We start from the raw sequence: 13360 nt of genomic DNA, 5'->3' as shown, positions 1-13360 counted from the left end.
CTTTCTTCTCACTTCCATTCTGCTGGCAAGAGTCCAGTGGGGCTTTCAAAGTCTCAGAAGACTCCATCAGCTTGATGAAGTTAGGACTATCTGCTGATTCACCTTAAAAGAAAAAGACTACTACTGCGTGCACAGGTCAATTTCCTTCCCTCCATTTAATACAGGGTATCTTTTCATCACCCCATGTGGGTTCTGAACAGAACGGGCATGAGATACAGTGCTCCAGTGCCTAATGGCTTGGGATCAGCTATAATGGAGTCTGGTGAAGATGTCACTGATGGTGATAGAGCTATGCTGGACAAGCTGGAAAAACCCCTTGGTGAGAGAACTGGAGCCTTCACAGCTCAGGGTTTGGAAGGAACATGCAGTTTCCTACTGTAGTTTAGTCTTTCTGCAGAGGTGAAGACTGTAGGTCTTTCTGGTACAAGAGACTTGCCATCCTGCAAGGATGCCCTGGCTTGCCAGGAGAGGAGGGAGCACCCGGTCCCCTTGGCTTAAAAGGCAGGATAAAAAAGTGTGTGTGTCTGTGTGGGTGTGGGTGTGGGTGTGACACCAAGGATTCCAAGCAGAAATTATTGTTCCAATTTCCTTTTGGGTAAGTTAGTCTGTTGTTAAACCATGCCCATGTTTGCCGCCTCTGGGGCAATGTACACTGCTCTCCTTCTATTGTCCTCTTTTATGGGACCCTCCATAACCTGAATACAAAATGCCAAAGGTGTCCATTGGTCCTCAAACTGTAGCCCACCCCTCAAGCAAAGCTCTTTCCCAGCATTAATAACTACCTGCTGAGCTCAGGGATGAGCAACTGTAGTCCACGGGGGTCATATAGGCTGGGGAATGCTGGGAGTTGAAGTCCACACATCTTAAAGTTGCCAAGTTTGAAAAACACTGGTCTAGACCAACAAAAGGAAGCCCCTTTTCACTGTTAGCATAATTAAACTATGGAACTAGCTACAGGCAAATATAGAGAAGTCTGCCAACTTGGACATTTGGAAAAGGTGGAGTGGATAACTTCATGGAGGATACGCCTACCATTCCTGGGAACAAAACTAGGAGTGTGCTACTGAGCTCAAAGTCTGCTTCTGTGCTACCTATTGGCTTCCATGGAAACTAAAGGCTATTCTTTGCTCTGATATTAAGCTTAGCTTCAGGTCCAAGGAGGACTTCTCCCCTCTGCTTGAGAGAATACAGGAGAAGGTAAACAAAATCCTTCCATGGAGACAGTCACAGAAATTTCATCTTCATCTAGGTCTTTCTCTAAGCTGGACTTGATTCTAAAATCAAACATTGTGCAATGCATGGCCTACTTGCTACGGTTTGTTTAGTAACATATTCAGTTTCTTCCCATACCAGGTGAACCTCCTGATCTTTCTTCTCTCTGCCAAAATGGTGAGCATCTTTATTCCTTTAACAAGAAAATGTCTGCCTTTCTCTTGTTTAATGCCTTCACTTCTGATGATTTCCACTAACAGCACAATGCCAGAGTGCAAGAATAAAGTAACTGGTCTGTTGTGAGTCCTCCCCAGCCTGTGACAATCAGCAATCCTTTCCCTGAAAGCGGTCCGTCTTCCTTCCTTCCTTCCTTCCTTCCTTCCTTCCTTCCTTCCTTCCTTCCTTCCTTCCTTCCTTCCTTCCTTCCTTCCAAATGTGGTTCAACATCCCTCTTCAAAGTGTGAAGCACAACTGAATGCAGGCACTGTCTTGTCATCAGTGCTTCAAGAACACCAGTGAATGATGATGCATGTATTTTATAAATAAAATGGTTATTAAATGTCAATAAAAGCAACTCTGAAATGAGCAAAAGGTGCTTGGGAGCTAAGGAGCCATATCCAGCAGATGATGGGATGGAGCAAAATGGAAGCAAACAGTGAACTGAATGGGAAGAATAGCCCTTATACACTATTATTCTTCCTGTCCCATCCTTAAATTTGCAGTGATGGTTTGCCACCATGCCAGGACACACTCAGCAGTCCTGTAATCAGGGCAGATGGGGGAATTCCACCTGCCATTTAAGTTAAATTATCAGAGCATATTCAGGGATGAATCTGGTTGAAAAAGGCAAAAGTTCAATTTTCTATTTGCATTGTTTCCTTTTGGTTGGTTTTGTGCCTTCGAGTCAGTGCTGACTCCTGGTGACTGCCTGGACAAGTCCCTGCAGTTTTCTTGGCAAGGTTTTTCAGAAGTGGTTTGCCATTGCCTTCTTCCTGGGACTGAAAGAGAGTGACTGGCCCAAGGACACTCAGCTGGATCTGTGCCTAAGGCAGGACTAGAACTCACAGTCTCCTGGTTTCTAGCCTGATGCCTTAACTGCTACACCAAACTGGCTCTTGATTTTATAGCAAACTAAATTTGAAAAAAAAAAGAACTGGGAGCAAGAAAAGTAAAATGCCACATAATTAAAATCCAGGAAGATTGCTAATTAAGAGGAAAAGAGGATATGACATTCAAATGGGTATCTAGAGCATTTGAAAGCCCGAGGAGAGGATGATTAACCATTAAGGATGGATGTGTAAGTTATCTAATGGACTCAACTTCTAAATAAGCCCAGTGTCAGCATCTGGCATCCTTGGAAAGCTGCCCGGCCAGCTAATTGCTGTTACCTGCCATGCCTCCCCTTAATTTCCTTTTTCTTCCTGACCTAACATCTAGCTGCATTTCAATCTCCCACAATACCTCCAAGCAGAACTACATCAGAAGGACAGGTCTACCTATCTGGTGCTGTTGAGATCATTGTTGCTGCCCCCGCTGCTTGCTGGAGCCCACCAAGAGAGGAGGGGACTCACCAGAAGACATCTTGCCCACTATCCCTTCAAATCTTGAGCACACCCTGGTCAATCGATGCTTATCTGTATGATATGTACTTGACTGAACCACAGTCAGATATGTTGAAAGGTTTTCACATAAGATAAATGATGGTTTTCAGATATTTTGGACTACTGTCCCACAGTCTCATGTTATTGGCCATGGTTATGCTGCTGCCTAGGACTGAGTGGGGTTGAAAACCAAAAGTCCTGAAGGACGTTCTGACATATGAGATCAATGAAGGCCATGATGTTAGGGCTCCAGAGTCCTGAGTCAATTGTGTTCCTGTCTCTGCTATTTTTCTGATGTCCTTTGGATTAATCTCCAGGGCCAAAGAACTGCAGTGAGCTATTAAGCAAGGGAGAATTTCTGAGCAGCTGGTATACCATCTACCTGTCCAACTGCCAGCCACTGAGGTGGAGATTCTGGACATGTTGGTTACTAAGCACTAAACCAGGGGTCCCCAAACTCTTCAGCTCATTGACCCTTTCATGAAGTTTCAGATGGTTCATTGACCCCCAAACATTTACTATATGAAAATAATTTAATAAATACTACTTTAACTAATAGCACTACTACTATCACCATTACTACTATTACTAATAACAATAATGGACAGTCCCATCAAGACTTGAGGGTTGATATCGACCACTTTGGGGAACCCTGCGCTAAACCATAAGACCATCTTTGTGATCTATAAAGTATGGTTTGTGGCTTAGCACAGGACTATGAAAAGTGTGGTATGCCAGCATCCTTTCCGGGTGCTTCAGAGCTCCCCCAATTTTTTGGAGAGGGCAAAAAAAGGGGGGGCTTTTTGCACAGGGGGATTAGGTTTGTTCATTCATTCATGTATCAAATTTGTCACCACCCATCTCCTCCGACCAGAGGGATAAATGGGTGCATTAGAAGCAAAGAAGCCCATAAAGCTCCTGAAACATTTCACAGGTCACTTTTGAAGTGCAACTCTCAAAATGCAGAATAAAGCCTGCTGTGGTCCTGAATGGATGGAAACTGTGCCTCTCAGGTGCAATTAACATGTTCTGCATTGTTTTTTTTTAGTTTAAACCAGAAGGACTCCTCAGCTCAACAATTAATAGATGTCACTGATATCATCCACAGTGGTAGTTGTTGTTGTTGTTGTTGTTGTTAGTGTTATGCTGTCATGTTGTCTATGGACATGGTTCTTGATAAGAACAAAAATAGATCAGAGGTCTGAAGTCCCTATCTCAAGGGATTTACAATCTAAAAGTAATTAATATTGAATGAAATGAACAAAAATGCCAGCTTGTTGTGGTCCATAGACCCTGTCTGTCTGTCTGTCTGTCTCTGTTCGAGGTAGTCCAGACAAGAGGCACGACAACAAATACTAACTCTACCTTTATTGTCAGGTTCCATTAACAGAATCTTGCAAGTCTGAAAGTACCCCTCCCATCCCACATTTTTACTTTCCTGAAAACTAGGGAGGGTCCCTTCTGAAACACTTTGTCCATTCCTCCTCCTTTGAACTCAAAGTTCAATATCAATATCAGACCGTTGTTTAGGCTGCAGCTGTTCCTCCTGTTTCCCAAGGTCATTCCCACCTACCATTACAGCCTGTCTGTCTGTCATACAATGGTATGTCACCTACTCCTTAGTTTAAGGTTTCCCTTGACATTAAGTCCAGTCGGGTCCGACTCTAGGGGGCGGTGCTCATCTCCATTTCAAAGCCAAAGAGCCGGCGTTTGTCCGTAGACACTTCCGTGGTCTTGTGGCTAGCATGACTACATGGAACGCCGTTACCTGCCTGCCGAAACGGTGCCTATTAATCTACTCAGATTTGCATGTTTTCGAACTGCTAGGTTGGCAGGAGCTGGGACTAGCAATGGGAGCTCACCCCGTCACGTGGATTCGAACCGCCAACCTTCCAATCGGCAAGCTCAGCAGCTCAGCGGTTTAACACACAGCACCACCACGTCCCCTACTCCTTAGTTTACAATAATAAAAATGACCAAAGACAGATGAAAACAACCATAACTCACTGCTGATTCCTCATATTGCTATATATCTAAAAGGCCCTATGGAAGAGACCAAAGGCCCTGTGGTACAGCACAGTTTTTACTGTTTTCCTAAATGTTATCACGTTGGGGTCTGTCCTGATCTCAGGAGGCAGTCTGTTCTAGAGTGAAGAGGGCTCAACCAAGAGGGCTACCCCCCAGGCCTCCACCGCCCCCAGTAGCACATGTTCAGTGGACAGGTTCTACCTAGAGGAGACAGTCCCACAGGTAACAAGCCATTATGGGCTTTCCAGGTGATAAGCCCTACCTTGACTTAGCATTAAGACAGCCATGAAGCTCTATTCTAACCAAGCATTCAGCAAACAGTTTGCTGCCCTACCAAGCAATGCAGATCACTGAATCCAGGCAGCTGAATTGTGATGTCATCAAAGAATAGGAAATTATTAATTGTTGAATGTTTTCAAATGTCTTGTTATTGCCAGAAAAGGGCTTGTATTTGGTTATGCTGCTCCTTCACAGGTAGGGTAAGGCTGCAAAAACCTGGACAGCCACTAGATGGTCACAGAGAGTTGGGTATTTCTGTATCCTTTTGCTGCTATCTTCTGGTCATGCCAATTTTTACAGCCTAGATATTGAACTCGAATGTAGGCTTCAAAATGATTTGGACCAGCTTTGGATTAGGTTTGTGTGCATGTATGCCTCTAGCCAGAATGAGGTGGTTGAATGAAAAAACAACATTGTGATCATCTTAACCTAATTACTGAATTAATCAATTTTCTGGATCTGCACAGTACGTTGAACCACAAGATAACCAAATGGCCTCCACTGGTGTGATGGTAGCTACAAGGTTTGTAAATGCCTGGGTTCACACATCGTATTAATATGGCTCATTTGATTTTGGTTTAGCACAATGTGTGAACCCAGCCATCATTATTGCAGATCATGGTTTATGGCTTCGCATTCTATGTGAACTAGGGCACTAAAGCATATCAAGGTCAAAACATGGTTTAATTCAAGGAGTGATCTCAGTCAAGGACAATGGTCTCAGTCTATTCCCTTTCTCAGGTGTTTCAAAGATGAAGAGAAGAGTCTAGATTTTTATCACACCTGGAATGAATAAAAGAAAGGCTTTTGGAGTCAACAGTCAGGCTTTTGGCTTGGCAGTGAGAACATTTGCCTCATCACACAGGAGAGAAAGAGAATTTTCTCACCTGAGAAAATGTTGGCACAATGTGGGGTAGTAGGTAAGGTCTTACACTGGGGAAACCTAGGTTCCAGTCTAGCTTCAGCTCTCTTCCAACCCACAGGACTGTTGCTGAAGGATGAAATTGGAAGAATGCTATCTATGCCTATCTTGAGCAAGGAGATCAAAAGAGTCAAGATGGTGACTGTGCCTGGACTGAAGCCCTGCCCCCTTTTTATGCAACACACATAAAACAGGGTGAGGCTTCAATCAAACAGCCAGGCCATCATCTTGACTTTTTTGACTCCCTCATGTATGCCCCTGCCCTTGAACTCCTCCAGGAGAGGCAGGACATCAATAAGAAATAAGCAGGGCCTTGCTGTGCCTCTTTAAACCTGCAGGAGGCGAACTACAGCTAAGCTTCCCCGTGTGAAGTCAAAGCAAGTCTCTGGCCCCACATTACATCTGGAAATTCCCCCTAGAGGCAGCCCTACTTCCTAGTCAAAATATTAGGGCCTGCGGTATACATGTTTCCATCTAACTGTGGGAATACCTGGGGATGAGGGGAGTTATCATCTAATGCAGTATTTCTCAACCTTGGCAACTTTAAGATGGGTGGACTTCAACACCCAGAATTCCCCAGCCAGTGATGGCTGGCTGGGGAATTCTGGGCATTGAAATCCACCCATCTTAAAGTTGCCAAGGTTGAGAAACACTGGTCTAATATCTTTGGAAAGCTTTAGGTTGCTGGAGGCTAAATACACAGTGCAGAGTTGTTCATTCTCACATTGAAGGCTGTGTGTTCTTTCTGGACTAATAATAATTAAAAAACAGAATAAATAAGATCTTTTGCAGCAGATCCCTCCTCCTCCTCCTCCTCCTCCTCCAGAAAACAGTGGTCCTATTAGGTCCTATCCTAAAAATATTTCAGATCTTTTTTTTAAAAAATGTTGTATTTCTGCAAACTTTGGAGTCTTTGGGGGTATGATGCAGTATCTCCCTCTGATTTCTCAATGCCCCATCTAGTTCTAATCCTACTGGCACTCCCTGTCTTATCTTGGTATTTGAGGGATGGCTGTTTTGTTCATTTTAAATTAATTCCAAAATGAATAGAGAGAGGAATGTATGGGTGTGCACAGAATACTGTATGCGGCTCTGAGTTAAACCCATTCATTTCTTTAAGATATTTTTCGGCAGCTCTCACAGTATCACTTGGGGAGGACTTATCTATTGGAGGCCAAATCATAGCTGCGCATCCATGTGACTTCTGGTACATAACATTTTCTTTCCAGATACACACCCCAGGTCATTCGGAATTAAAATACAGGTAGTCCTTGAGTTACGACTGCAATTGGGGCCAGAAAATTAAAACTTTTAAAAAGGAAGGTAAAAACCAATACAAACTAGTATAAGGTAAGGAAGAAAAAACAGAAAGAAATCAAAGAGAAAGCTAAAAGGCAAGAAAGGAAAAAAGAAAGATGGAAAAGAAAGAAAAAAGATACAAGGAAGTGGCTTCCAATCTTTATAGCAGTTATAAGTACAATTATAAATTTACCGCTTTCTCTAAAGTTACAACATAACTCTCTTCCTTCTATAATCCTGTTTAATCATCAAAGCCATAAATCATAAGTTAATTTTTTCCCCATTTTCTGCAAAAAGTCCATAAGGGGTTTCCAAAAGACAATGTCTCTGTTTATTCAGCAATAAACATAGATATTGTCTTTTCACTAATCAAAGAAGTCAAGTCAGCCATCTCAGCAAGTTCCATCATCTTCACCAAGCATTCCCCCATTGTGGGTAGTACTGAATCTTTCCATCTTTGTGCATGCAATAATCTCGCTGCAGTTACCATATATAAAAACAAAGTTCCATAACGTTTTTCCAACTCCTTGTCCATCAGTCCCAAAAGAAAGACCTCTGGTCTCAATTGTATATTAATCTTTAAAATCCTCTGTGACCAGACTTTCTGTCGCTAAGTGATGTGGTTATAAAGTGCGACCTCACATGACTGCATTGCTTAGCGATGGCAATATGTGCAGGCCCTGTTGCCGTTGTTAAGCAAGGATTGTGGGCCATTAAGCGAGGACCACCTCGTGACTTCCTGCCAGCTTCCAAAGGCCGAAGTCAGTGGGGAAGCCAGCAGGAAGTTGCAAGTCCCAGGCGGCTTGCAAGTGGCTGCTGCCAGGTGGGAGAGGGAGCAAGGGGGTGCGAGGGAGAAGTGTGGTGGAAGCACAGCAGGACTCAGGGAGGGTGTATGAGGGTGCATGGGTGGCAGTGGAGGCAAGGCGTGAGTGCAGAGGGGCTGGGGGAGAGTGAGAGTGGGGGAGGCTTAATCCGAGCAATTTGTGACCTTCCCTGCCAGCTTCCCCATTGACTTTGCTTGTGGACAGCTGACAGGGAAGGTCACAAATTGTGATCATGTGATCGTGGGAAGCCGAAACTGTCGTGTGAGCTGTTCCCAAGTGCCCAGATCACAATCACGTGACTGCAGGGATGTTGGGACAGCTGGAACTTCGCAGACTGGTCATAACCACCACTCATTCAGCACTGTCGTAACTTTGAATGGTCACTGAACAAGTTGTTAACCGAGGACTACCTGTAAGAGGCAGATACACTTTTAAGATTGCCGCCATCTTCCACATCCAACCCAAATGCCTTGTTAAAAAATAAAAATAAAAAGCTTTGGAGTATTCAGGGAGGAAAGAAAAAAGATATACAGTATGTCGGCCTGAACTAATCCGAGATAGTGCTGAAATGGCAAAGAGGCAGTGCAAACAAATAAATACTGAAAACAATACAAATTAAAAGACTCAGAGAATGAAATACATGGGGGCCCCCAGTAACAAAAAGCAAATGGAATAACCATGTCACCCCATTTTTTTACTGTGAAGACTTTTCCTCCTTTGAAAAATGTATTTGGGAAAGGGAAAAGATACTTGCAAGCTAACTTTATAAAGATAAGTGAGCTGTAGATGTTTCTATCATTAGAACAGGTTCAGTTCAACAGTTTGGAAGGAAAGTGAAAGTGTGTGGCAAAAATGAAAATTTACAATAATTTAACATCACCCTAATTTAATGGGCCTTTCCCAGCCAGATGCCCTCCAGATATGTCAAAACAGCAATATCCCAGGATTTTAGCCGGCACTAAAATCAGGTTGTCTGGACTGACTGATTCCTTGTGCAGTAATAATTTACTGCAACAGGATTTTTTTGTTCTTGTAACCCATTGCACCTCCTTAGCAAAACAAGCTAAGCCCTCTAGCAAAACAACCTGGTGCCTTCAGATATTTTGGAGAGTAACACCCACACTCCCTTGCCGTTGATCCTGTTGGTCGGATCTGATGGGATCTGGAGTCCAAAGTCCCTGAAGGATACCAGGTCATTCACTCTTTGGTAAAAGAGTTTATAGGTTGTGCTGAATTTGCACCTTGTTATTCTCAGGAGTGCATGAATTTCATGTGAACTTGGTGGATTTTGATGATCAAAAATCCTTTGCTCATTAGGAGTCTTTCCAGCTCAAGGAGATGAGAACTACCAGCTTGTCCCAGGGTCATTTCTGTCAGGTTCTGCAGGTGAGAGACAACGGTCAGTACGCTATATGTGTTTATTCCAAAGGTGATTTTTTTTCCTGTCAAGCAGGTTATCTCCATCTCTGGGTTTCCATTCTTGCTTGTAAGAAACCTGACTTCAACTAAAAGTATGTTAAAAGGACCAAGTGGTCCTCGTAGCAAAATCTGCAAGCCTGTTCTCTGGTAGCTTTCTCCCCCACCATTTGGACTTTTCAAAGCCTTCTAAGATACAGGCCAACACCATATCCGGCAGCCAGGAGTTCCAAAAGTTAATTGTGGTTGACTGCTCTGAGTACCTGACAAATTGGATAGACTCCTGGTGGCCCTTCATTGTTGGGACATGAGGCTATTCAGATTCTGGTTATGGTGTATCCAAGATGTGTGGGCCAGAGCCACACTAAAAGCAAGCCACCTTGCATGCCACACTTGCAGGAGTGCCTGCCTCAGTTTTATGATTAAGGTAAGTGTGGCATGCAAGGTGGCTTGCTTTTAGTGTGGCTCTGGCCCACACATCTTGGATTAGCTGTATTTTGGAGAAGAGAGGACCACAAAGGCTGTTTGATGGCTGAGTAGGTATTGCCTACTAGCAGTGTTTGTAACAAGCCACAGTGCCATCAAAATGAGATGCTTGGGCCGTGATGCCATTGCTCAAAAGATACAGCTTAGTACTTGAGACACGATATCCGATGACGTAAGTAATGTCATTTATGCCATGGTGCATGCAGCATTTGCCTCTCCGTGTGAGCATCCATGGTCTCTGCATTCCTGGAGAACAGGCCTGGTTTATTCATCACATCAAGCCATGGCTTGTAATTTATTGAGTAAGCCACAGTTGGCAGGGTTCAAACAACACAGTAAGGCTAAACTAAACTAAATATATTAATCATGCCAGGGGTAGCACACAAGAGATTCCAAACAGGGCTGAGAAAGAGTATTGTGGGCAGGGGAGGGGGGGAACTAGTGCTAATTTTATGTTTGCTGCCAACACCCAGATTTAAAAGGGAGGAAAATTAAAAAAATCCAAATCTGGTGGAAGATTCATTCTCATTGTTTAACTTGCTATTGTTATGCTACTTAAGACTGAATACTAGTGGTAGCTGGGAGATTTATTGTAGCAAAATAAGCACACTGCACACTTCTACTTTGCAGGTGACTCTCTGTCTCTTTATAACAGACACCCTTTTTCCATCTACAAGAATAATGACAGTAGGACTGAAAACTGCGCTGTTACTGTCCCTGGCGCTTGGTGGTATATAAATTGCTATAGTTCCAGCCTGAATGGTGGCTACCCACCTGGAGATTGAAAGGGGCAGAGGTATGGCTTTGGCTGGGCATCTGGGAAAGGCCCTGCCTCCTATAAGTGCACAGAAATGAAGATACATTAAAGAGAAGCTTACAAGCCAGAGAAGCAGACAAAATTGCATCCATGTTTATGTTTATTACTAACGGCAATGAGTCTTAACTCTGAGTAAACCCTCTGAGTAGGATTGTACAGGTTAACCACAGGATACTTGACATTCCTATTTAACCCATCCTCAGTCTCCTATACCCATTTTCAAAGGGATCTACATAGATTTGTTTTGCATATTGGCTTTTAAAAAATATTTATTTCAAAAATGTAAGTGCATAACTCTGGGCAGCAAACAAAACATACAAACATGATATTTCTTAAAAAAGCAACTCATTAAAATAAGACATGGAAAAAAGCAAATGCATGGAATCTTTTCCATACCTTGATCTGAATCTCTTAATGTGGACTCTGCCCTGCTCTTCACTAAGTGACAGGCTGGCTGATGTGCAAGGAAGGATCCGTTCTCCTTTTTCTGGCCATGCTTCCTTTGTGTTGTTTTATGGCGGCAATTGGGCCATTTATGGTTTAAATATTACAGCTTTCTTGGGGGGGGGGCATTTGTTTGACTTCATCGTAGCGCCCTTCCTCCATTTGGTAAGCCAACTGGCACGCCCAATTCAAAGGCAGCACATAAATGCCTCACGTCAGTAGTGCGCACAGATGGCACCAAAACCCAAGCCATGTGGGGTGTAATGGCACAGGCTCAGGACTGTGAATCATCCAAGGCCAACTCAGCGCATTTTTGCTGAGTTTTATGGTTCAGAGAGCGGGTTCCATCCATTGGCCTGGTTTGTACATGATGCTAAGCTGGGGCTGCCATATCTGAGTTCCAGACAGACATTAGTGGCTGAAAAGAGATACAGAAATCCCTCTTTGGAAACATCTAGTGGCTACCCAGATATTTGTAGTCTAGATGTGGGTTACAGTACCTAAGTCAGCCATAACATGTGTGTTTTGGGGGAGAGAGAGATGATAGGAACAAGCAAACCACATTAAGGCATAGCGTTAGGACGACATAAACCCCTTGGTCCATCTAACCTGATATGTAACCATGAATGGCATCAACTCTCCAGAATTTCAAAACAGGAGGTTTTCAGCCATATCTAGAATATTGGCATTTAAATCCAGGACCTTTTACTTATTATGCTCTCTTGTTATAGGGTTGGTTTCACAGGACATCTCCTAACCCATGGACAAGCCCAAAGAGGCACTGGGTTCACATAGGAATAAACTATGATTTGATAGAGATTAACAATCTTTGGAGAAGGGGGAATGGTTGGTCGGTTTGAGTGGCAGGGGCTGGTGGGCAGAGCAATGAGGAAATGGGAATATAGGCATGTGAGGCTTCTATTTGCCCCTCCCTGAGGGTATTTGCCTGTCCTACCAGATCGGATATGGTGGGCTCGCTCAGGTCCCTTCCCTTACATGCTACCATCTGGTGAGATCTTGGAGATGCACCTTCTTCGTGGCTGCCCAGACCCTTGGAACAGCCTCCCCACTGAGACTGGGAGGGGCCCCACCCTATTAGCCTCCCGGGGGCCTGTGAAGACCTGGCTGTTCACCGAGGCGTGGCATTAGAATAGCCCAGCAAATGCAAGTGTGAATGTCAAACTAGTGGGATGTTGTGGTGCAGTGCTTGGGATATAAGGTGTTGTGGGGTTCGGTTGGTCATATTTATTCCGTTTTTATTGGGTGTTATTGTGAGCTGCCTAGGCTATCCCGAAGTGTAAGCTTATCGTGCAAATACAAATAAAAGTGGTATATCTGTCCCAAATCTTCCAATATGCCTTGCAGTCTTTAGTGTTGGAAATACTGGAGAATTATGACTAAAGGAGGACTGGTTACACAATTTTTGAACTGTGCTTGATTCCAAAAAATATATCCGATGATGATGATGATGATGATGCCAGTATGGTGTAGTGGTGAAGCTGCTGGCCTGGAAACCAGGAGACTGTGAGTTCTAGTCCCACCTTAGGCAGGAAAGCCGGCTGGGTGACCTCGGGCCAGTCCCTCTTATTCAGCCCAACCCACCTCACAGGGTTGTTGTTGTGGGGAAAAGAGGAGGAGGAAGGGAGGAGGATAAGTATGTTCACCATCTTTATATATATAAGTAATGTAATGTAATGTAATGTAATGTAATGTAATGTAATGTAATGTAATGTAAATATAATATAATATAATATAATATAAGGGCAAAAGGAAGGGCAAAAGGAAGAGGGGCTGACCAAGGGCAAGGTGGATGGATTATATTCTAGAGGTGACGGACTCGTCCCTGGGGGAGCTGGGGGTGTTGACGACCGACAGGAAGCTCTGGCGTGGGCTGGTCCATGAAGTCACGAAGAGTCGGAAGCGACTAAACAAATAAACAACAATATAATATAATATAATATAATATAATATAATATAATATAATATAATATAATATAATATAATATATAATATAATATAAATATATAGGATA

The 13360-nt window shown here is 43.5% G+C and overlaps 1 protein-coding gene across 1 annotated transcript; it reads left to right on the top strand.

Annotated features, from left to right (window-relative positions):
- Positions 1-207: 207 nt before the first annotated feature.
- FCN3 (ficolin 3) lies at positions 208-10933 on the top strand. Its single transcript, XM_063312288.1, is given in 8 exon segments — positions 208-319; positions 398-421; positions 424-501; positions 3131-3218; positions 5862-5987; positions 9419-9498; positions 9501-9551; positions 10698-10933. Coding segments are annotated over 8 exon segments (795 nt in total).
- The last annotated feature ends 2427 nt before the right edge of the window (positions 10934-13360 follow it).

The sequence above is a fragment of the Candoia aspera genome, chromosome 10 (assembly GCF_035149785.1).
Source record: "Candoia aspera isolate rCanAsp1 chromosome 10, rCanAsp1.hap2, whole genome shotgun sequence".
NCBI lineage: Eukaryota > Metazoa > Chordata > Lepidosauria > Squamata > Boidae > Candoia > Candoia aspera.
The sequence above is the reverse complement of the archived record's forward strand: the minus strand, read 5'-3'. Positions and strand labels throughout refer to the sequence as shown.